Genomic DNA, 25,753 nt, shown 5'->3' on the forward strand with positions numbered 1-25,753 from the left:
GAAGTTGTCATAATTACAGTGTAAGTCTATGGAAGGGGGTGAGAACCATGATCCTCTAGGTTTTGTACTGAAGTCAATGTACCCTGAGGAGGACGGCAGCTAGCTGTCCTCCGGCTACACCATGATGCTACCCTACAAAGTGCTGTTGTGTATTTTACTCAATTATTTGACGACGTGAATATATCTAGTAAAGTTTTACTTAAAAATGATAACTTTTTAAATGTTTTACAACTTTTCTTTTGTGAAATTCACTGATGATGATGATGGTCCTTCCCTTCCTCCTCTGAGGAGTATGATTCGGGGTGGGTGGGCATCTTGCATTTAGGCATTCCTACAGGAACACCCCCCCCCCCCTCTCTGAGTTTTTCTGCCTGCATACCGGAGTCCTCCTCACTAGCTAGTGACAGGCGGGGGCAAAGGACACTGTCTACCGGTCATTCCCGCCTCCCACTAGCACAGCAGACGGGAGGCTAGGACAACACCATGAACTAGCTAGCATGCTAGTTAGCAACACTGTGTGCTAGGTTGCTACTTAGCTTGCTAGTGCACAATGTCGCCCGACTCCCGCCTGGTGTGTACCCCTTAGGACTAGCTTGCTAAGCTAGCACACAGTGTCCTTCGCTCCCGCCTGCCGAACACCTGCCCTCACCATCATTAACAGAACTGCGGGAAAAGTGACCGACGGGGGCGAAGGACGGGGGCGAAGGACACTGTTTATCGGTGTATGGCTAGATAGCTACCGTTGATGACTCACCCTGAATGTAATTCTGCTGCTCTATCAATCATAGCCTACATTCATCTTGGAGAATAACTATCAATGTGGATGGGTAGCCAGGCAACTGTGTCATAGCAAAAGAGAGAAGACCATTGTGGTTGGCCATCTGTATTAACCGTGCTACCTGCTGCCCCCCTGCCAAAGAGGTGATGGTGCCTTCCAGGAAGCGCCCCCCCCCTTCTCTCTCTCTTTCTCTCTCGCTCTCTATATAGACTGAATTAAATCAGCTGACAAATGGTATCTCCCTACTCCCGTATGGAACGCGCTGCCGCGCCGAAGCCGGCTGCTGCCCGAGCGTTGAAAGCGTAGAAGATTGCCTGTGGTTCTTTACTGTTGTGGGTGTCGGACTGACTCCGGCGACGGAGAATTCTTCGCAGCCGAAAGGGAGGTTACTTTTCCGCGGCAGTGGCGGAGCGCGCTGACCATGGCCTCCAACTTTAATGATATAGTGAAGCAGGGATACGTGCGGATACGGAGTAAGAAACTAGGGGTGAGTGTCACTTTGCTGAAGGAGAGGAGAGGCTTCTACGTAGTTATTTGTGGTCAGAACAGGCAGGCAGCAGTAGCCGCATCAGGAAGGCAGGCAGGGAGGCAGGGGCACTAGGAAGGCAGCTGGATTATTTAGAAAAGGTTTAATTGCAGGCAGCTGTCCTGCTTTGAGTTTTACAGAGTTAGATAATAGAGGAGCAAAACAACATGATTCACTTTCCTTTAGTGGTTGGATTTGTTGAGAGGTTTTTTTGTTAATATATAGGACATTAAACAGAATATGATGGCAATAACAATGTTTCAAATTGGGATAGTGTTTGTTGGAGATATTGTCAAATTCACGTTTATTATCTTGCAAAAAGTTTGGTGATTATTTATTTCCTTCATCACCACATTGATTACTAGGTTGTCAAAGTTGTAATTTAGGCTACTTCCCTAATTACAGAGACAACTCCATCATTGACAACAGCTGTTTCTAAATTTTATTCAGTCCATGCAGGGCTCTGACTCCTTGCCTACAAGTATGATGGATATAGATGGTGTAAGGATAATGGTGAAGTATTGTGTTGATAAAGACTGGATGGTATATCAGAGTGGTTGTGAAAAATAGGCTAAAGTGGGTAATCTAGCATAAAGTAGACTGCAACTGTGGTCAAATGAGTTGTATTGATCAGAAGCACTGAAGCACTGCAACGAGTAAACAACTAAATTATAACACAGTAATACAGTTGTAATAACAGTAGCAATGGCTTATGTTTATAATGCTTTTCAAAATTCTCAAAGCACTTTGCTTACATTACATACAGTGATCTGTACCCCCCACTAGACAATATCATTCTAACAGTAAATAGTGGTGATGATGGTAGCCTGTACTCTGTGATATTCCCTGGATCTTTAAAGCCAGCTGGGGTATTTTTAGATTACAGTACATTACAGAATTAATGTAGAGCAGAAATCTTTTCCTCTGACCATGATGGGTGATGCTGGCTAATGATGTCTGCTTTCTTCTCCCCTGCCTTGCCCTCATCACGACTTTGTCTTCGTGCATTTACATTTTAGAATAAGACTATTGTAATTCATTTTTCTACGATGAAACATTTATGATAAAAGAGAAGGAAAATAACATTTGATCCTTTCATTCATCGTATCACTCAATTTTAAATCTCTCTGGTCCACATTGTTATGCGTATTTGTGAGTGTATATTGTGTTCTGGCACAGTGCTTTGCTGTAACTTTGGGAGTTAGATAATTCAACATTTGGCTGTTGTGGAGGTGGCTGTGCCAGGACATCTACCTTTCATCATGCTGGTTGTGAGGCAAGAGCTGAACAGCAATATGTTATTTTTGTTCTCAGCCTGTCAACCTCCCCCAGCTTGTTGTTTGAATCTAATGCCATGCTGGTACGGTCGTGTCTCACCTCTGATAAAGCATGTGGTGGACTGTACAGACTGACGGACAGAGAACCTATAGGAGGACTGTCAGACACTGAGAGGTTGTCCTCCTCACCCTCTGCCTCTCCAGTTTTGCTGCTGGACTGTTTCTGGGTCGAACAATTCCATATCGGTGCTACCCCTCCTAACTCATAAGCTTAACCAAAAACAATTAGGGCAGGGGTATTCAACTGTTACCCTACGGTGTCCAGAGCCTGCTGGTTTTCTGTTCTACCTGATAATGAATTGCACCTCGTGTCGCAGGCCTAGATCAGGCCCTGATTAAATGGAGAGAATGAGAAAAAAAACTGTGGAACTGGCTTCGAGGTCCAGAGTTGAATATAAGGGCATTAGAAGGTTAAAAACAAAGCTGACCTTACTGTGCAATTTGTGTATGTTCTTCAATATCACTGTAGCAGTTGTTGGATGTTTTTTTCCCACTCAGCGAAGTTCACTGGTCTGTAAAATGGTCTGTCAGACGTGAAAAGGTCCAAGTTGACATAAGAACCATCGCATCATGACTGACCTTTCAAAACCTAGCCTCCTCCACCCTCCTCCGCTTCCCCCTCTCTGACCTTACTCTCCAGAGGGCTACCATTTCACATATTTTCCTCGTTTCAATTTCTGATTATGGAAAACTACAGTTGAATGATATTAGGATATTTCTTCTGTGTGGTATGAATTTCCGCGGCTAACAATAGATTCGGCGGAAAACCTCATCAGCATCAGTCAACCTGATTGGCTCATTTTCGAAGCTGGTCATGTGTGAAGGTTAGATCGTACTGTGTCAGTGTTTCTGCGGAATTGTTAAAAAGGTCTAGGCACATGTTTGTTCTTCCCTCTTTGTTTATATGTCATGTTTAGTCACTTTACCCAGCCTTGATGAAAGACATTATATTTCTACCTTAGAGTCTAGACAACTCCTTTGTTGTATTTTTACTTAGATATACTTGAAGAGTTGTGTGGTGTATTGATATAGTCAACTAAGCCTCCATAGCTTGGAGATTCAGACTGGCTGAGAGTCAGAGATTGTTGTCTCGCCCTCGCCTCACACCTCTTCCTCGCTCCCTCATATTCCCCTCTCATAACTTGTCCCTGTCCCTCGTCGCTCCCTGTCTCTCATCTCATCGCTCTCTCACCTCTCCCTCTCTTCCTCATCTTTCACACTCTTTCTCACCTCTCACACAACTCAGTCTCTCACGCCTCTCTTCTCTCAGATCTCCCCCTCTCCCTCATCTCGCTCCCTCTCCTTAATCTTTCCCCCTCTTTCTCACCTCTCCCCCTTCTCTCTCATCTCTTTCCCGCTTTCTCAGTTACTTCTTTGTCCTTCTAAGCCTCTTACACCCTTTTCCCTCTCACTCTGTCTCTTACCCTCTGCTTCTCCCTCTCTCTCTCTCTCCCTCCCTCTTTCTTACCCTCTGCTTCTCCCTCTCTCTCTCTCTCTCTCTCCCTCCCTCTCTCTTACCCTCTGCTTTTCCCTATCTCTCTCTCTCTCTCTCTCCCTCTCACTCTGTCTCTTACCCTCTGCTTCTCCCTCCCTCCCTCCCTCCCTCCCTCCCTCCCTCCCTCCCTCCCTCCCTCCCTCCCTCCCTCCCTCCCTCCCTCCCTCCCTCCCTCCCTCCCTCCCTCCCTCCCTCCCTCCCTCCCTCCCTCCCTCCTCTCTCTCTCCTCTCTCTCTCTCCCTCTCATTGTCTCTTACCCTCTGCTTTTCCCTCTCTCTCTCTCTCTCCCCTCTCACTCTGTCTCTTACCCTCTGCTTCTCCCTCCCTCCCTCCCTCCCTCCCTCCCCTCTCTCTCTCCCTCTCATTGTCTCTTACCCTCTGCTTCTCTCTCTCCCTCCCTCTCTCTCCCTCTCACTCTGTCTCTTACCCTCTGCTTCTCTATCTCTCTCTCCCTCCCTCTCACTCTCTCTTCCCTCTCCCTCTCGCTGTCTCTCTCTCTCCCTCTCTCGCTTCCTCTCACTCTGTCTCTATCCTGCTCCCTCTCTCTCACTCTCCCTCTCACTTTCTCTCTCGCTCTCTCGCTCTCTTTCTCTACCTCTCTTCCGCTCTCTCTCTCCCTCTCTCTCTTCCCTCTCTCTCTTCCCTCTCTCTCTACCTCTCCCTCTCTCTCTCTCTCTCTCTCTCACTCTGTCTCACTCTGGCTCTCTCTCTCTCTCTCACACACACACACACACACACACACACACACACACACACACACACACACACACACACACACACACACACACACACACACACACACACACACACACACACACACATGCACACACGCAAACGTGAATGCACGCACAGCTGCATTGGGTGGCCGCACACACTGGCCCAACACGGGGGAATTGGCACAAAATCACACACAAACAAACAAGCAAACAATGTTTTTCCAGAGTAGGTGGTTCTTCAATTACATCTAATCCTGTGGCTTTCTACCATACGCATTTACTTGTTTTCTGTGCTCTGACTCAGTCTGCCCGGGAGACAGACAGACAGACAGACAGACAGACAGACAGACAGACAGACAGACAGACAGACAGACAGACAGACAGACAGACAGAACCAAACTAAATATAAACTGGTGGTGAAGGGCCTACCGCTGTGTAAGAAATAGCTACGATGGCATAGGATATTGCCATTATCCCCATTTCCTGTCCTTCTCTGTGAGAAACGGAAGCATAGACTGTCTGGGGAAGGGAGCAAAACATGACCTTTTAGTGATCTGAATGCAGGTCCATGTTCCTCAGGTTGAGGTTTGTGCTAGAGATGAGGAAAGGTCAACTGTAGCATGTCTCTATCTTCGTCATAACTAATGGATATAGGAAGCACCATTTAGTCACTTTTACAGTTCCCTGGCTATCAGCCAGGCTGCCATTCAAAGTCACATCCCCCTAAATGGTGACACTGTAAATGTGCCATCAGGGAGGAAGGGAGAGAGGGATGGGGGAGGAAGGGAGAGAGAGAGGGAGCGAGAGGGAGGGAGAGAGGGATGGGGGAGGAAGGGAGAGAGAGAGGGAGCGAGAGGGAGGGAGAGAGGGATGGGGGAGGAAGGGAGAGAGAGAGGGAGCGAGAGGGATGGAGAGAGGGATGGGGGAGGAAGGGAGAGAGAGAGGGAGCGAGAGGGAGGGAGAGAGGGATGGGGGAGGAAGGGAGAGAGAGAGGGAGCGAGAGGGAGGGAGAGAGGGATGGGGGAGGAAGGGAGATAGAGAGAGAGAGATTTCTGTTTTCAAAAGAGTGATATTGAGAGAGATTGAGAGTGAGAGCATTTTAATTTAATCTGACCCTGATTTGATTGTCGTTAATCTTGCTTGAGCTCTTTATAGTACTCCCTGTTATGCTCTGAGAGTCAACACATTGTCATCTCCCCAACAAGTCTAATCTGCCACCATGTTGTTTTCCCCCTGACCAAGTTGCTTCACTCCCTGCCCATTCATCTCGTATTAACTCCCCTAACCGCTCTTCTTTGTCTCAACCCCACTCAAAGGGGGCTCTGTCCTCACTGATCGCTCAACTGTATTTTCAGAATATGTATTGTAATAAATCAAATGTGATTGGTCACATACACGTGTTTAGCAGATGTTATTGCGGGTGTAGCCAATTGCTTGTGTTTCTGGCTCCAACAGAGCACTAGTATCTTAACAAGGAGTATTACTGTAAGTGTGTGGTTATGTTGCCTGATGTGGTTGGGGACGGAGCGCACAACAGACGCACCAGGCCAGTAACGGAGGAGAACAATGGTTGTATTGTGGGAGATGCCCCAGCCAGTTAAGATAGGATCTCTACTCACTGTGTGCTCTCACTGTTAACGATGACAGGCTGGCCTGGATACAGGGTGTCAGGAGATTCTCCGCAGGTAGACAAACTCACTAAGCAACTCTCTCAAACTGGAGCTGCAGTGACTGTCCTTTAACTGGTGGTGAGTTTCTGGAAAGAGGCAGGCGATTTCAGTGAACTTCCCATTTCTATGAATTTAAGACTTTATTTCACACCATTTTTTGGAAATGTGAAGTTGTTGATCTAAACAATATGGCATATTTCCACCAGCTAAGTCACTGTCACTGACTGGTCGTTGTACTGTACTCTGAGGTGAGTTTCTGGAATGAGGCACTCGTTTACACTGAACTGTTGTCAGCTGAGCTTTCCTGTTAGATAGTTTTAAGGATGCTTCCAGAAGGACTGTTCTAGTGTATAGCCCCGCGTCTGTATATTTGGTGATAGATGTTGTTGGAACCCAGCGGATTAACTCACAGATATGCAGGGCCAGGCGTGGGCGTTCCTTCGTTCGTTCGCTTGGACCAATTTATTTTTCTGTTTTCATCAGCTGCTATCAGACACAAAAGACCTAAAGACAAATGACTGGCTCTTATTGGGCCTGATGAATGGCGTCTCACAGGATATGGGAAACAACACAGCCAACATTATTCACAGTGAAAAATGTGCTACTATTCAGCTCCTTTCATAAATAAATCTCTGTCTTCAGACCTCGCTTGAATATTTCACATCAATGATCCCCGCTGCTCTTAATTATCAAAAGAGCTTTTTACTCTGAACAGGTACAAATGTTGCTATTAGCAGTTAGAGATGTCTAAGGCCCAACTGATGAATTAATGTGCCACATAGAAGGGCCCGGGGGCTCACAATGGGGCATTGTGTGCATCAATACACTTTCTTCTCTTCTGCTCCTCCTCCTCCTCCTCCTCTCTGCCATTCCCTCTTGAGGATGCCTGGGAGGTCTCTACCCTCTGTCTCATTCTCTCTCTCTCTGTCTTTCTGTCTTTACCCTTTCTCTGTCTGTCTTCTTCTCCTCTGCTCCTCCTCCTCCTCCTCCTCTCTGCCATTCCCTCTTGAGGATGCCTGGGAGGTCTCTACCCTCTGTCTCATTCTCTCTCTCTCTCTGTCTTTCTGTCTTTACCCTTTCTCTGTTTGTCTTCTTCTCCCCTCTCTCTCTCCCTCCCTCTCTCTCTCTGTCTGACATCCCACCACCTCTCTTCTCTCTCTCTCTGTCTGACATCTCTCTCTCTCTCTCTCTCTCTCTCTCTCTCTCTCTCTCTCTCTCTCTCTCTCTCTGTCTGACATCCCACCCTCTCTCTCTCTGTCTGACATCCCACCACCTCTCTCTTTCTTTCTTTCTCTCTCTCTCTCTCTCTCTCTCGCTCCCTCGCTCTCTTTCTCTGTCTGACCCCCCCGCCTCTCTCTCGCTCTATCCCCCCCACCCTCTCTCTCTGTCCCTCTCTGTCCCTCTCTCAATATCAATTCAATTTCAATTTAAGAGCTTTATTGGCATGGGAAAAATATGTTAACATTGCCAAAGCAAGTGAAGTAGATAACAAACAAAAGTGAAATAAACAATAAAAATGAAGAGTAAACATTACACTCATAGAAGTTCCAAAAGAATAAAGACATTTAAAATGTCATATTATGTCAATATACAGTGTTGTAACGATGTGCAAATAGTTAAAGTAAAAAAAGGAAAAGAAATAAACATAAATATGGGTTGTATTTACAATGGTGTTTGTTCTTCACTGGTTGCCCTTTTCTTGTGGCAACAGGTCACAAATCTTGCTGCAGGGATGGCACACTGTGGTATTTCACCCAGTAGATATGGGAGTTAAATCAAAATTGAGTTTGTTTTCTAATTCTTTGTGGATCTGTGTAATCTGAGAGAAATATGTGTCTCTAATATGGTCATACATTTGGCAGGAGGTTAGGAAATGCAGCTCAGTTTCCATCTCATTTTTTGGGCAGTGTGTACATAGCTTGTCCTCTCTTTAGAGCCAGGTCTGCCTACGGCGGCCTTTCTCAATAGCAATGCTATGCTCACTGAGTCTGTACATAGTCAAAGCTTTCCTTAAGTTTGTGTCAGTCACAGTGGTCAGGTATTCTGCCACTGTGTACTCTCTGTTTAGGGCCAAATAGTATTCTAGTTTGCTCTGGGGTTTTTTCTCCTTCCCTTTCTCTCTCTGTCTGACCCACCGCCTCGGTCTCTCTCGGTGTCTAAACCCCAGCCTCTTTCTCCCTGTCTCCCCCTCTCCGCCTCTCTCAATCCTCTCAATAATACATCAAGCTGTCTGTCCCGACTACTCCCAACAGCAGCTTTGTGTTTTCATTGTGTTTGTGATAAACTGCTCTGTAAAGTGCAGAGTTCACTAATCCACACACAGAGAGGGGAGAAGTCACAGCTCAGCACGGATGGAGGGAGGAGAGGACTCCCTACCACGACAATTTAATCTCCCAAATCAATCCCTGATACCCTGATGCTCTGGCACCACAGACTGAGCCAACTGCTGCACCATCTAGCCTCTTAACTAGAGAGGAGAGACACAATCAGAAAACACCTTACTTGAGACAGACACTTGAGACATTTCATTGCATAATCATTTGTGCTCTTTTTTTTAAACAGCTCACTCATTTCCTCTGATGACTCTGTCCTTTTGGTAATGACGTTGACCTTGATAGTGAAGCACTGGTGCATGGTTCACTACCTTAGCCTGTCGGTGTGGCTATAGGCTATACTATGTAAGTCAAGGAGGACTGTTTTAACCTTTTGAGATAATGGATGGCATGTACTGCAAACAGTTTTACTGATATCACAAACAATTGCAAAACGCATCATAGAACACTGTACATAAACAGCAGCTTTTGCATGCGAATAATTCATTTCTCTCAGGATTAACACAAGGTACAAACGTCTCCCTGCACCAGTTTAGAATGACAGATTTGATGATGTACAGCGCCATTTGAATTGTATGATTCTCCATGGTGTTATTATCTTCTACGGACACACTTGAGATTGACCTATGAAATCCCGAGGCGAAAGGTATCTATCATAGCTAGTAGCTCCTTTAACACCATCTCTCCATCCCCTTCTTCTCTTCTTTCCCCTTCATTAATCACTCCATCCCTCTGGGCTCACAAACCTACTGAACAACTCAATGGGTTTATGCCTATGTGTGCGTGTGCTCGTGTGTGAGTGCGCGCGCGCGCGTGTGTAAATCTGATCTACCTGTAGCTCAATCTAATTTCAGAGGTGTGCGTTAACATAAAGAATGTCGTTTTTATGTAATAGTGTAATCTTGAAATAGGATATTTGAATTCTGTAGAGGAGGAAATATGAAGTATGAAGTTATTCTTAGGTAAAAAGGCAGGAAGCGGTACACCTTTATTTTAGAATTAGAGATGTAATGATTCACTCTTTGCTAGCTTTCATCAGGGAGCTGTAAAGGAGTTACACATCCGCATAACCATCCACATGGCCTAGTCACGACAGTCTGTGTGTGTGTGTGTGTGTGTGTGTGTGTGTGTGTGTGTGTGTGTGTGTGTGTGTGTGTGTGTGTGTGTGTGTGTGTGTGTGTGTGTGTGTGTGTGTGTGTGTGTGTGTGTGTGTGTGTTTGTACTTTTGCACGCTACCTGTTTGTGCACGCTACACTCTTCTCTTGTTTTAAATAGAGAAACATCATACATTTTCAATCAAAGATCACTGCATTATTAAAAACTCCCAAATACAACATTCTTTGAATAATGAACATTCAGCCTAAGAAACAATATTTATTTCAACACATTTGTAATATGTATTTGTAAAATGAGAGGTAACGTTGACATGTTTGTTGGCAAAGCTCTGACAGCTATCACCTCTCTCAGCACTCACCAAGGAGTTGATGCTTGCTTCTATTTATTCAGAGATGAGTCTCTCTACTCTCTCTCTCTCTCTCTCTCTCTCTCTCTCTTTCTCTCTCTCTCTCTCTCTCTCTCTCATGGGAGTTCTTTTAATAGTAAGAAGGTGACAGTTAACTTCTCTCCCCATACAGGGCTGGCAGTAAGCTACCTGTCTGTCCTGCTGAGTACTATGTAAAATGGCACAACAGCTTCCTTCTCACAGCGCCTGGCTTACTGTATCTGCCTGCTTTTAAAAAATGTACTACTTTCTAATGAGTCACAGTGTTACAGAGAAACATGGAGTGCTGTCTCGTCCGCCCGCAATATGATCCACTTTCTATTAAGACAGCTTGTAATATTTCCTCAAGAGTTATTGTTAGAGGAATTAATTTTGGATAAGGTCTGCCAAGGGAAGTTGTAAATGGAGTACAATACCAGCCCTGGCACTGTCACTTCCATGGAAATCATTTATGGGGCCATAATGGAGAAAATAATGACTTCCTTTACTCGTAAAGACATGGCAAACATGAAGGTCTTGGACAGTTGTCTGGATGGGAAAACGCCTATAATGTGGCATTAGTATGTGTAAGAAAGAGTGGTTTAGTGGTTGAACAATTGATCATTTGCAGATTGAATGGTATGTTTTGTATGCAAGCAGTGGACATTGAGCTAATCTGACTTAATGCTGTGGGGTACTGAGCAGCAGGCATTTAGATCACACACACACGCACACACACAGTTCCCCCTCCACACACACGCCTGACCTTCCTGTGCCCTAAACACTCCTCTAACTAACTGCATGTTTCCTACGCACTTCCCCACTTCCCCCTGGCATCCCAGTGATTCCCTCTCATTCTGCCCAGTAATCTGTTAGCTGAAGTGATAATTGCATTCCACAATGGCGCCATGCTGAGACTGCACACATTCACTCTGAATCACTGCCCATGTATTCCAATGGAGTATGTTCTTTAGTGGAAATGAGACAAAAACAATATGACGAACTCCATCACTACACTTCCTTTGATGTTGACTCTGAGCGAAAAGGCCATGTTTACCTTCTTCCTCTAACACGTGTTTAATTACACTTGGAAACTGTTAGTTAAAGTGGCTGGCTATTAGCTAAATCAAGTTAGTTACAGTATGAAAGAGATCCCTTTGGATTTTAGTAGTAGGGAAAACTCATTGTGCATACAGCCTAGTTATAACCTAGTTTGGATACATCCCAGTCCCAGTTTAAGGCATCAGCCAGCCAGCCAAAACATGGCTTCATGCATGTATGGATCCCCTATGTTTTCTGGCTGTAAGTAAATGCATGAGCAAACAAACCAGAGCATCAGCACTACTTTAGGAGCCAAAACATCAGTGAACAGTAAGCCTACTGTACTACTTTAGGAGTAATCCTCAGGATGTATCTGATCCACTAGGCTAGAATTACCATCCTTAGTCCTCTGATGATATTCTAGCAAACAACTATCTCATACAAAGTGTCCTCAAACACACAAAGAGGCATAATGATGTGGTCCTGCAACATGCAAATATTATACTCTCTCTCGGATGCAGTGGTTTGCACTACACGCAATCACATCCCCAGGTTGTGTTTACATGATAATGAAGGTCAGCTAAGCATTATTAGAATAGTCAAGTGTCGTAGCTCTAAAGAAAGGACCTCTTTCATCCCTTTTGATAGGCTGTTTCCTTGTTTCCTTTGAGACAGCTGCCATCGGTCACTTCACAGGCTAGCTAGCTTCCATTTGGTCTTCACACAACAGCCCACACCTGTGTACCTAGCTTATAAAGTTGGCCCTGCGCTTTTTGATTTCTTTTTTGTATTTATTTATTTGCATACAAGAAAAAAAAGATATATTATGCTGAAGTTTTGAAAGGTACATGAAAAGAACATGTGCAGGTGATGTACATAAAGAACACAAAAAACAGAGCGGCTTGGAAGGCGCCTCCCCCTTCACATGTACTATATATAAAACAAAACCATACAAAAAAATGACCTGATCTTTAAGACAGATAAACAAATAATCGTAGTCGGGTCCCAGATCTGTAGGCCAATGTGCTTTTGTTTAGCCAACTCCTCTGCCTATCGTTGCCCATACATATCTGAGACCAAGCTAATGGCTAGCCTAATACAATGACACTAACGTATGGAGGCTAACGTATGGATGCTAATGTAGCACGCTAATGGCTAGGCTACAAACGCCAGTCCCTACAACACGGCTTGAGTATTATGAGCTGGGGTTAAATTGAGATGTCTGTGTGTTGTGAGGTGTATGCTGCCTGTTTCCCCATGCTGAGGCCGGGAGGCAGAATGAATACAATACTAGTGAATATAGGACCACACTCAGACAGCAATGCTCATAAACAATAATAGACTGTCAAGTACACTCAGAAAAAAATAGCCGTGGCCTGTTTTGTTTGTCTGTGTTTGTGCTGGGCTGAATACGTTGTCTTCAGACAGACAGACGGAGTAGGGTTATTCTTGCATAGTCAAATCCCTTTTTGTCTCTGTGTTATTGTCTGTGAACACAGCTAGCAACGAGCTGCTTCAGCCTTGTAGTTAGATTAAATGGAAATTGCTCTCTGGCTGCGGCGGGATTGCTGACTGAAGCTGTAATACTGAGAGGCTTTGGGATAAGGGACGTTTTAAAGAGCAGGCAATTGTCATGATGATGACTGAGAGCAGAATCCATCCACTGTGAACCAATTGGAAGAGTATTTTAAAATGTATTTTACATCCACAGTAGAGACCTCCTGCTCACATCAAACAGTTGGCACAGTTATACAACCATCTAAATTAGAATCAGAAATCCCACCAGGAAATAAAATGTGAAATAAAAAATAAAATGTATATACAACATTATTATTTTTTCAAACCAGTAACATCAATATTTTATGCTTGTAGGGAACTGTACTTGAATCCGTTTTTATTCTCTCTTCGAGATGTTGTGAACTATTGCAACTGCTATTTCTGTATGAGACATGTATGTTCTGACAGCCAGCGCAGGTCAGCTATCCCCAAGACTCCAGAACTCAATCAAGTGTGTGTCTGTTTATGCATATGTGTGTGTGTGTGTGTATGTGTCTGTTTATGCATATGCGTGTGTGTGTGTGTGTGTGTGTGTGTGTATGTATGTACTGACATGAGCAATACACTGTGTGGTTTCCAACAGCCAAAACATCTGCCCTTCTCTCCCCCACACCTCAGAGAGGAGAAACCTCAATATTGACCTATATCTCCTTGAGAATAATTTGGCTGCTATTTCGGTCCTGTTCTTAAGTATGCTTTGTAGGGTGTGTTGACTGTATCTGCTGCTGTGTTTGACATTTTAACTAATGTTCCCGGCTCCAACCACCCGGTGGCCAACAAGGGCCGAACATCCCCAGAGTACAACCAGGGTAATAAGAAAACATGAGGGAAAGCGCTGCCCTGGTTGCCTGTGCTTGGCAGGAATATTTGCATGAGATTGGGGTGTGTTTTTTAACAGGGCTTGTCCTATGGCTTATTGATGTGGAATGAGATCATAATAGCTCCAATCTCGTCTGAAATAGCAGAGAGGGCAGAGTATGAGAGATATTCTACTGCTGAAGAGGAAAATTGTTATTTGTTATCTTATGTGTTATAATCTATTCACAGGCTTCTAACTAGAAGTCCTGTTTATAAAGCCTAATTTCTCATTATTTCTAATGGAGGGCGGCCTGAAGCCAAATGCAGTTGTTCTCTCTTTCACCAGACCTGTGTTCCAGGCTTCCGAACCAGACTTTTCTCACTGCAAAGAGTTTCTCAACAGCTACTACTTTTTCACTTCTTCTTCTTCACACACTCCCTTCTCCTCTTCTTTCTCTCTTTCTCTCTCTCATCTTACACTCTGTCATGGATTAGCACCTGTTCCCGTTGCTTATGTCATCATGACGGTAGAGGCTGTGTTTTGGGTGAGAGCCTGCAATGTCCTCTACACCTGATGTCATGTTCAATAGCAGTCAGTGTCACAGGCAGAATGTATAACATAGAGCTATCATGTATCTCACTCTATCCCATTAGGACATGGATATTACAATTCTGGACTGATTTGGCCCATTAATGTTGACGAGGAGCTCTAGCCATGCACAGGGAAAGAGGAAGAGGGAAAAGAGGGATGGAGTGGTAAAGAAAGAGGAAAGGAAGACATGGATATAGTCTGGAGAAAGGAGGGAAATGATAGATAGAGATGTCTTCATTGTTTTGAAACTTCTGTATGTTAAATGTTTACTGGTAATTTTTTATTGTTTATTTCACATTTGTATATTATCTACCTCACTTGCTGTGGCAATGTTAACACGTTTCCCATGCCAATAAAATCCCTTGAATTGAATTGAATTGAGAGAGAGAAAGGGAGTCAGAAAGAGAGAGAGAACCCAACAGAAAGAGATTTAGAGAGAGAGACAGCAAGAGAGACTGAAAGAGAGAGATTGAAGGGAGAAAGCGAGAGATTGAAAGAGAGATGGAGGGAGAGAGAAAGCGAGAGAGATTGAAAGAGAGATGGAGGGAGAGAGAAAGCGAGAGAGATTGAAAGAGAGAGATGGAGGAGAGAGATTGAAAGAGATTGAAAGAGAGAGAGAGAGATTGAAAGAGAGAGATGGAGGGAGAGAGAAAGCGAGAAAGATTGAAAGAGAGAGATGGAAAGAGAGAGATTGAAAGAGAGAGATGGAGGGAGAGAGAAAGCGAGAGAGATTGAAAGAGAGAGATGGAGGGAGAGAGAAAGCGAGAGAGATTGAAAGAGAGAGATTGAAAGAGAGAGGAGAGAGAGAGAAATTGAGAGAGATTGAAAGAGAGAGATGGAGGGAGAGATTGAAAGAGAAAGAGAGAAAAAAGATTGAAAGAGAGAGATTGAAAGAGAGAGGAGAGAGAGAGAAAGTGAGAGAGATTGAAAGAGAGAGATGGAGGGAGAGAGAAAGCGAGAAAGATTGAAAGAGAGAGATGGAAAGAGGGAGAAAGCGAGAGAGATTGAAAGAGGGGATGCAGTGATTACATGGCTCTGAGGTAGCACTGTTGACACATGAGGATTTGGAGTGGCCCAGATAAAGTCATCTATGATTAACTGGGGCGCGGCGTGGTGCAGCAGCCTTACTACCTCGCCAACAGCTGTAGTCAGGGCCCAATTACAACATTATGGGATGTCCAAACATATTAAAGGGGCGGGAATGGGGAGCGTGTATGTGTATGTGTGTGTGTATGAGCATTTGTGTGTTTGTGTATGTGGCTACTATATATGTGTGGCTGAGTGTCGGGGTGAGAATGGATGTAGATGTGTGTGTTTTAGGGAGATATTTGGGAGTGTGATCGAGGCAAGGTGTACGTTTACAATTTTCAGGATTGGGAGGGAGGGAGTAGGGTCACGGGTGCAATTAAATAGACATTTCTAGTCATCACATTTGCTGTCAAATTGTAGAAATGTCTTGTGCGGGGTGGAGCTGTGAGGGGGGGTGAGGGAAATTATAGCTGCTATGATTGCTGTACCAACTGTCCGACGGGATAACAAATCAAATTATAAAGATGGACCGCGGTACTGGCCCAGCGCTGGCCCGCCGCTGTCTGAAATTGATTGCCAACAGCAGCAGCTGATATTGCAGGGCCTGGTCTGTCATAGTCCATCAGCAGTCATTATCACCATAGGAATATGGTTCACTCTGTGGAGGGGGGGCTCAGGCCATGGTACTGTGGCTGAAAGAGTATGGGCTACATGCTACTGTAGCTACGTCCATATTGGTTACACTTTACTCGGCTTTTCATTTGGTGTTGGCTTAGAAGTGTCTTTGTAAAATGGCAATAGGATGGTTGTTAAGGATTGTTCTTTTTCTGTGTTTGGGATTGATTGAAATAAATGCTACTATGTTTCAAATGTTGGTATCGTAGTTTAATTCGTTGAAGTAAGTACAAGACAGTACTGTATGGAAGTGGGCTCCCGAGTGGCGCAGCTGTCTAAGGCACTGCATCTCAGTGGTTCGATCCCAGGCTGTATCACAACCGGCTTTGATTGGGAGTCCCACAGGCCCAGCGTCGTCCAGTTTTGGCTGAGGTAGGCTGTCTTTGTAAATAAGAATTTGTTCTTAACTGACTTGATTAGTTAAATAAAAAATAAAAAAAAGCTGGTAAATATCAGCTGAAATAGCCTAAGGCTGACCAGCTGAAATAGCCTAAGGCTGACCAGCTGAAATAGCCTAAGGCTGACCAGCTGAAATAGCCTAAGGCTGACCAGCTGAAATAGCCTAAGACTGTAGAATAAAATGTTAACTTCAGGCAATGGTCGAAAGTTATCATTCATCCTATCCGTGCTTCCTTTTCAAATCAAACTTCCCTTTCTGGAAACATAAACCAGAGTTCTGGTCTCATCTCAACATTACATTTGTCCTCTTACCCAGCACCTGAGAACTAGTGGATGTTACTGTGAGCACACGTCTCTCTGAGGTTTTCATTATGTTTCAATATTAAACTCTGTTCGTTCCTGAACAGAACTTGCAGACAGGCTTTGCTATTTTTAGCAGATGTGAGAGAAGTCATATACCTGGAGCTACAGTAGCTGTCATTGGAAATCATTTTCATGTCTTTAGATGGTTTCTCTGCCCGTTCAGCAGGTGAGTAATGTGCCTACGGGGGAGTTCGCTTATGTTTTATTGAGAGGCCAGACACATCTTCAATAACGCTGAAACTTTCACAATGTTCTGAGAGAAGTTAATGGAGGGACTTAGCATCAGGGGCCACTTACAGGAAATGACTGTGGTGACTTATTACCAGGGTTTAAAATGTGATTTCACCTCTTTACTTCTAAAGGAGCACTTTTACTGCCTCTGTTCCATGAATTTGATGCAGTTTAAGTAGAATTAGAATATTATTTGCTCGGATAAAGTAGTCTTGTGGGCGCTAAAGCACTCTGTCTTGAAAATAACAGGTTGACTACAAACTGGACTGCCTCCGTTATGCGCACGCACGCACGCACGCACACGCACGCACGCACACACACACACACACACACACACACACACACACACACACACACACACACACACACACACACACACACACACACACACACACACACACACACACACACACACACACACACACACACACACACACACACACACACACACACACAGCTAATGAGCGAGCCCAGGGCTGTGCCAGCTGCTTCCCCAGGTGTGTATCCAGACATATAAAGGTGAGGAGAGAATCGCTTCCTCAGTCCCACACAGCTGGCTGTCATGTCTCCTCCTGTTGGAGCAAGAAAGGTCACACATGCAGGCTGGCTGGGATGCACGCACGCACGCACACACACACACACACACACACACACGCACACATGCACACACTCATCTCCAGCTGTGTTCTGTTGTCTTTTGATCAGCTAAGATCATACTCAGGAAGCTTTCACTGCACAAAACAAACTATGGCACAGAGATGGTACATTTTTTTATTTTAAATGAGTTTGTTTACAACTTCAGAAAACCCCAAATTATTGCAAAGTGCATTTTCATGACCCAGTTTACTTTCGATCCAAAATGCTTGTGGCCTCTGAGTCATGTATCCTGAAGAAACACTCAGTCCTACTACCCATATAGGATATCATTGGCTTGTGATCGTACTGTATGTACAATAGGTTGTCATGGCTAAATATTTACGACATATTGGACCTGTTTGTGTGCTGAGCATTGAATAGTATTCTGATCTGAAACATCTGCGAAGAGGAGTGTTATGATTGGAAGGTCTGGGTTGTTCTGAACACTCATAAAGACAGGTCAGGACTTCCAGTGATTCATCAGCCATTGAGATTTCAGAGTGCAATCAGCATGTCTCTACCTTAGAGAGCCGAGAGATGTGCTTCAGTCCATATTCAACCTCTGGACCTCTGCTGAGTGGCAGGTCGAAGCTGATGAACAAAGCTACACTGTAATGCATTTAGTCTGTTCTTTTGGCCATAATAGGTCTTTGTGAGTCATATACTTGTTGGTGTTTTGTACAATTGGTTTATTTCCACACTGAAATCAATATAGTTCTCATTGGGTACCGTGTGTACCGCTTGTATAAAAATCTTTTCAGTGTTGTTGCTTTGTTATAGAATAAGGGATTAAAGCAGCATGAAAAATATAATAATTTTCTTTTAAAGTTCTTGTAGACAAATGGAAAAGGGTTATTTGTTACAGTCAAAAGACAGCAACATACAGTAGCTACAGCAACATTTCTCTGGGGTAATTCTTCACACAAATTGAATGGGCTATTGTAGTAGAAACCAGTGCTTTCATCCTCTGCTACTCAGATCACACCTCAAAGAAAAGATGCTGATTGTACTCCCATAACATCCCTTTTTCTTGATAATATATATCTTTTTATTTCTGGGCAATGAGGCTTTGTTCTGCGGCAACACACAAATACACTCACACACTCACCCTCGCATGGAATAATGTTCCAGCATTCTAATTAGTCACACATTCTAGAAGCTGCAGAGTCTCATTCACCTCCATGTAATTAAAATCAGTGTAAGAGTCCTCCTAAGTAACACCTAGAAACACTGCCAGGAATAGGCCCTCCTTGACAAAGCATTTGGCAACTGTGGAACAGGCGAAATTAAGCCTTTTCCTTCATACCTTGTGTTCTCATCGACACTGTAGCTATCTCTCTGAGCTTGCTTTTGTAGCGTTGTAATGACTTAATCTCAGCATTCTCAGAGTAAATTACTTTGTGTTTGGTAGGCAATGAATGGTTTTGTTTCATCGCCCCAGAAGGGATTTTGACACAACAGTTGAGTCAGTTTCCCTATGACTTGCTACATACTGGATCTGTAGGTTATGATCAACGACCAGACAGCTCATTCTTACCTCTTGGGGTTTAATGTAATATGCTGTTGTTTTGTCCTTAGGTAAACTATTCAGAAAATAGATTGGTTATTGACTATGGCCTCTTGTGTCCTGATTAATAAATGCAGAAGTAAGAAAGCACTTTATAGGTACAGCCCATCATTACCTTAAGTGTCCCATTCCACATTAAAGCATTAGGTTGTGTACCTTTCTATCTCTCTCTCTCTCTCTCTCTCTCTCTCTCTCTCTCTCGCTGCCCCTCTCTTCCCCCATCTCTCTCTCTCTCTCTTGCTCTCTCCATCCCTTTCTCTCTCTCTCCCTTTTTCTCTCTCTTGTTTTCTCTGTATAATAGTCATGAGGCTCACTAATGGCCCCGAGGCCCATCAGTAGGAACAGAGCAGATAAGAACCAAGGCAGGAATTCACTTCAGTCAATTACCTGGAGTGCGAAGTTCAGGCGCTGTGTTCCTTTTATAGAGTAAACAAATGAATCCTGGATACACAGTCCCCCCCACCATGACGATGCAGAGAGTGATAATCATACATCACACAGATCAATATCAGCTAGCTATCTCAAACAGGAAGTTGAAAGATCCTCTTCTCCAACATGAAGCCCCTAGATATGGTATTAGGCCTAATAAGTTATAGTTGACTCCTTGTAAGTGCACTTCAGATAAGTGCATATTTTAAGTGCACTACAGTTTTCACAACGGTGTTCCAGTCATCCCAAAGTTGCTACTTGTAACTGCATGCTCTATTTAAGTGCACAATATCACAACAATCTCACGCTATTGCATTTATCATTAATGAGCTGTATATTTGTATTTGGTTTAAATCACTCTGTTGGAGACAGAGAAGCGCTTTATGCATTTACACAGACCATTAAGGGTAGAGGACACCTTCCCTGGTCTTTCCGGATGCCATACAAGAATTATATTAGGATAATAAAGTGGATGCGAGCCAAGAGGTCCGTGAGCCAAGCTGTCAGGGAGATATAAAGTATTGACAGACCACATAGGGGATGTGTGACATCTTCAACTGACATCGCAGAGTCAGAGTAAATCACACAGTAGTAGTATAAGGATGTAAAAAGTTACAATGACTTAGGATCTTTCACTTTCAGTGTCTGCTCTGTTATGGATGATATAGGTTATGAATGATATAGGTTATGAATGATATAGGTTATGGATGCTATAGGCTATGGATGATATAGATGATGGATGATATACGTTATGGATGATATAGATTGTGGATGTTATAGGCTATGGATGATATAGGTTATGGGTGATATAGACTATGGATGATATAGACTATGGATGATATAGACTATAGATGATATAGGCAATGGAGGATATAGGCTATGGATGATATAGGTTATGGATGTACTACTAGAATAAGAAAAGACTGTAGAATAAGGTATTCAGATGTGGATTATTCTGGTCTGATTCAATGTATCCTTCATGAGAAAAAAATACAGAACGAGAGAGAGAATGAAGTGGAGAGAGACAGACAGACAGACAGAGGAGAATGAAGTGGAGAGATGATTGTGGAGTTCTTTTTTTAAAGAGACGAAGAGTTTTTGATTGCCTGTGTCCCTTTTTCAATCTTGACCTTGTTGTGGCTCTTTGGCACACAGTGTGTGTGTTTGTCTATCTGTGTGTGTCTCTCTCTGTGTGTGTGTGTGTGTGTGATCCAGAGAGTTCTAAGTCCCTGCAGGGGGGGGGGGGGTGTGTACCAGACTTTGGTCAGCTAATCAATACTCACTAAGCTACATCAGTGGGCTACCTCTGAGAAAGCCAACACAAAGGGAGCTACTATTACACTGCTTTCTCATCCCTCACTAAACACCGGGACATTTCAGCTGTCAACATTTTAACATGACTTTGTCATGTCTTTACAATGTTATATGCACAGAAATAAACTGAAGGATGTCTCTCTCCCTCCCGTGTGACGGTGAGAGTTAGGGACCGTTTTTGAGCGAGTATGTCCCCTTTCGATGTTGACCTTATTGTGGCCCTTTGGCACACAGTGTGTGTGTGCGGCAATGGGGGTGTGCGTGGGTGTGTGTATGTGTATCTGTGACTGTGCAGTAGCAGTAGCAGTGCATCCAAACAAATAGGTCTAGATTGCTAAATAGATGAATGCACAAACAGCCCAGTTTCAGTTGACTGAGAGGAAAGCATTTGCTCTTTGAGTTATTGATGTGGTGATGCACCGGTGAGCATCTCATTGAGTCTGGATTAATATCCACACAGATAAATGAGACAGGCTGGCTGGAATGCTTGGAAAAATGAATTAGTGAAGATGCTTATTAATGTATCAAATTCATTTTTTTGTTTTTTGTTGTTGTTTTTTGTTATACACTCAGCCCAATGTTCTAAATGAATACCTTTCATTGTGTTATGATAAAAAATGCCCTTGACAATGTCAGCATTTTGTTTTGTTTGGCTGTGTAATCAGTTACGTCTTTTTTCAAACTTCAAAGGTTGCATTGCGTGCTGGTTTTTAGTCTTGTTTATTACTGTACATCTCCCTGGTTTGGAGTTCTGATCAGGTTCATCAGGGGAACATCTCTCTGGTTTGGGTTTCTGATCAGGTTCTTCAGAGGTACATCTCTCTGATTTGGGTATCTGATCAGGTTCTTCAGGGGTACATCTCTTTGGTTTGGGTTTCTGATCAGGTTCTTCAGAGGTACATCTCTCTGATTTGGGTATCTGATCAGGTTCTTCAGGGGTACATCTCTCTGGTTTGGGTTTCTGATCAGGTTCTTCAGAGGTACATCTCTCTGATTTTGGTATCTGATCAGGTTCTTCAGGGGTACATCTCTTTGGTTTGGGTTTCTGATCAGGTTCATCAGGGGAACATCTCTCTGGTTTGGGTTTCTGATCAGGTTCTTCAGGGGTACATCTCTTTGGTTTGGGTGTCTGATCAGATTCTCGAGGGGAACATCTCTCTGGTTTGGGTTTCTGATCAGATTCTTGAGGGGAACATCTCTCTGGTTTGGATTTCTGATCAGATTCTTGAGGGGAACATCTCTCTGGTTTGGGTGTCTGATCAGATTCTTGGGAGGAACGTCTCCCTGGTTTGGGGTTCTTCTGATCAGGTTCACCAGGGGAACATCTCTCTGGTTTGGGTTTCTAATCAGATTCTTGAGGGGAACGTCTCCCTGGTTTGGGTGGCTGACCCGATTCTTCAGGGGAACATCTCCCTGGTTTGGGTTTCTAATCAGATTCTTGAGGGGAACATCTCTCTGGTTTGGGTTTCTAATCAGATTCTTGAGGGGAACATCTCTCTGGTTTGGGTTTCTGATCAGATTCTTGAGGGGAACATCTCTCTGGTTTGGATTTCTGATCAGATTCTTGAGGGTAACATCTCTCTGGTTTGGGTGTCTGATCAGATTCTTGGGAGGAACGTCTCCCTGGTTTGGGGTTCTTCTGATCAGGTTCACCAGGGGAACATCTCTCTGGTTTGGGTTTCTAATCAGATTCTTGAGGGGAACGTCTCCCTGGTTTGGGTGGCTGACCCGATTCTTCAGGGGAACATCTCCCTGGTTTGGGTTTCTAATCAGATTCTTGAGGGGAACATCTCTCTGGTTTGGGTTTCTAATCAGATTCTTGAGGGGAACGTCTCCCTGGTTTGGGGTTCTAATCAGATTCTTGAGGGGAACGTCTCCCTGGTTTGGGGTTCTAATCAGATTCTTGAGGGGAACGTCTCCCTGGTTTGGGTTTCTAATCAGATTCTTGAGGGGAACGTCTCTCTGGTTTGGGTTTCTAATCAGATTCTTGAGGGGAACGTCTCCCTGGTTTGGGGTTCTAATCAGATTCTTGGGGGGAACATCTCTCTGGTTTGGGTTTCTAATCAGATTCTTGAGGGGAACATCTCTCTGGTTTGGGTTTCTAATCAGATTCTTGAGGGGAACGTCTCCCTGGTTTGGGGTTCTAATCAGATTCTTGGGGGGAACATCTCTCTGGTTTGGGTTTCTAATCAGATTCTTGAGGGGAACGTCTCCCTGGTTTGGGGTTCTAATCAGATTCTTGGGGGGAACATCTCTCTGGTTTGGGTTTCTAATCAGATTCTTGAGGGGAACGTCTCCCTGGTTTGGGGTTCTAATCAGATTCTTGAGGGGAACATCTTTCTGGTTTGGGTTTCTAATTAGATTCTTGAGGGGAACGTCTCCCTGGTTTGGGGTTCTAATCAGATTCTTGGGAGGAACGTCTCCCTGGTTTGGGTTTCTAATCAGATTCTTCAGGGGAACATCTCTCTGGTTTGGGTTTCTAATCAGATTCTTGAGGGGAACATCTCCCTGGTTTGGGTGGCTGACCCGATTCTTCAAGGGAACATCTCCCTGGTTTGGGTTTCTAATCAGATTCTTGAGGGGAACATCTCTCTGGTTTGGGTTTCTAATCAGATTCTTGAGGGGAACGTCTCCCTGGTTTGGGGTTCTAATCAGATTCTTGGGGGGAACATCTCTCTGGTTTGGGTTTCTAATCAGATTCTTGAGGGGAACATCTCCCTGGTTTGGGGTTCTAATCAGATTCTTGGGGGGAACATCTCCCTGGTTTGGGGTTCTTTTGATTTTATTCTCATGGTTCTGTTACCCATGTGTTCTCCACAGATCTTCAAGAGGTGCTGGCTGGTGTTTAAGAAGGCGTCCAGTAAAGGCCCCAGACGGTTAGAGAAATACCAAGATGAGAAGGCAGCATACTTCAGAAGCTTTCACAAGGTAAATACAGTTGAAGTTTACATGCACCTAAGCCAACTACATGTAAACTCAGTTTTTCACAATTCCGGACATTTCATCCTTGTAAAAAATTTGATGTCTTTGGTCAGTTAAGATCACCACTTTATTTTAAGAATGTGAAATGTCAGAATAATAGTAGAGAGAAGGATTTATTTCAGCTTTTATTTATTTCATCACTTTCCCAGTGGGTCAGAAGTTTACAAACACTCAATTAGTATTTGGTAGCATTGCCTTTAAATTGTTTAACTTTGGTCAAATGTTTCGGGTAGCCTTCCACAATAAGTTGGGTGAATTTTGGCCCATTCCTCCTGACAGAGCTGGTGTAACTGAGTCAGGTTTGTAGGCCTCCTTGCTCGCACGCGCTTTTTCAGTTCTGCCCACACATTTTCAACTGGATTGAGGTCAGGACTTTGTGATGGCCACTCCAATACTTGACTTTGTTGTCCTTAAGTCATTTTGCCACAACTTTGGAAGTATGCTTGGGGTCATTGTTCATTTGGAAGACCCATTCACAACCAAGCTTTAACTTCCTGACTGATGTCTTGAGATGTTGCTTCAATATATCCACATACTTATTCTGCCTCGTGATGCCATCTATTTTGTGAAGTGCACCAGTCCCTCCTGCAACAAAGCACCCCCACAACATGATGCTGCCACCCCCGTGCTTGACGTGTTCTTCAGCTTGCAAGGCTCCCCCCTTTTCCCCAAAATATAACAATGGTCATTATGGCCAAACAGTTCTATTTTTGTTTCATCAGACCAGAGGACATTTCTCCAAAAAGTACGATCTTTGTCCCCATGTGCAGTTGCAAACCATAGTCTGGCTTTTTTTGGTGGTTTATACTTGCATACTATTGTTTGTACAGATGAACGTGGTACCTTCAGGCATTTGGAAATTGCTCCCTTGGATGAACCAGACTTGTGGAGGTCTACAATTTTTTTCAGATGTCTTGGCTGATTTGTTTTGATTTTTCCCATGATGTCAAGCAATGAGGCACTGAATTTGAAGGTAGACCTTGAAATACATCCACAGGTACTCCTCCAATTGACTCAAATGATGTCAATTTGTTACGACTTCCGCCGAAGTCGGTTCCTCTCCTTGTTCGGGTGGCGTTCGGTGGTCGACGTCACCGGTCTTCTAGCCATCGCCGATTCACTTTTCATTTTCCATTTGTCTTGTTTTCCCACATACCTGGTTTACATTCCCTCATTATTTGACGAGTATTTAACCCTCTGTTCCCCCCATGTCTGTGTGTGGAATTGTTTGTTGTTACGTGTATGTGCACGTCAGACAGGTTTGGCCCGGTTTATGTAACCCGTATTTGTTTATTGTTCTTAGTGACGTGTGTCTGTTCGCCGTAATAAAGGGCTCCATTTCCTACCAAATTCTGCTCTCCTGCGCCTGACTTCCCTGCATCCAGTTATGCATACACTACACAATTAGCCTATCAGACACTTCTAAAGCCATGAAATCATTTTCTGGAATTTTCCAAGCTGTCAACTTAGTGTATGTAAATTTCTGACCCACTGGAATTGTGATACAGTGAATTGTAAGTTAAATAATCTGTCTGTAAACAATTGTTGGAAAAATGACTTGAGTCATGCACAAAGTAGATGTCCGAACTGCCTTGCCAAAACTATAGTGTGTTAAAAATAAATTTGTGGAGTGGTTGAAAAACTAGTTTTAATGACTCAAACCTAAGTGTATGTAAACTTCCGACTTCAACTATATATATTCACCTCATTGAATCTCCAAAATATTTCTGTCTTGATATGAAGGGTACACTCAGTAGACAGATATGTTTTTAGACGCAGCACAAGGCCAGACAGAAATTCATTTG

The 25,753-nt window shown here is 43.8% G+C and overlaps 1 protein-coding gene across 1 annotated transcript in view; it reads left to right on the forward strand.

Moving 5' to 3' along the window:
• The first annotated feature begins 1,031 nt into the window (after window positions 1-1,031).
• The window catches only part of dok6 (docking protein 6), a 90,785-nt gene continuing 66,063 nt past the window's right edge, over window positions 1,032-25,753 (forward strand). The window contains exons 1-2 of the mRNA XM_064949238.1: window positions 1,032-1,265; window positions 23,787-23,894. Of these exons, the coding sequence (XP_064805310.1) occupies window positions 1,200-1,265; window positions 23,787-23,894 (174 nt within the window). The 5' untranslated portion in view covers window positions 1,032-1,199. The remainder of the gene's footprint in view (window positions 1,266-23,786; window positions 23,895-25,753) is intronic.

Source organism: Oncorhynchus masou, chromosome 30 (assembly GCF_036934945.1).
Source record: "Oncorhynchus masou masou isolate Uvic2021 chromosome 30, UVic_Omas_1.1, whole genome shotgun sequence".
Taxonomy (NCBI): domain Eukaryota; kingdom Metazoa; phylum Chordata; class Actinopteri; order Salmoniformes; family Salmonidae; genus Oncorhynchus; species Oncorhynchus masou.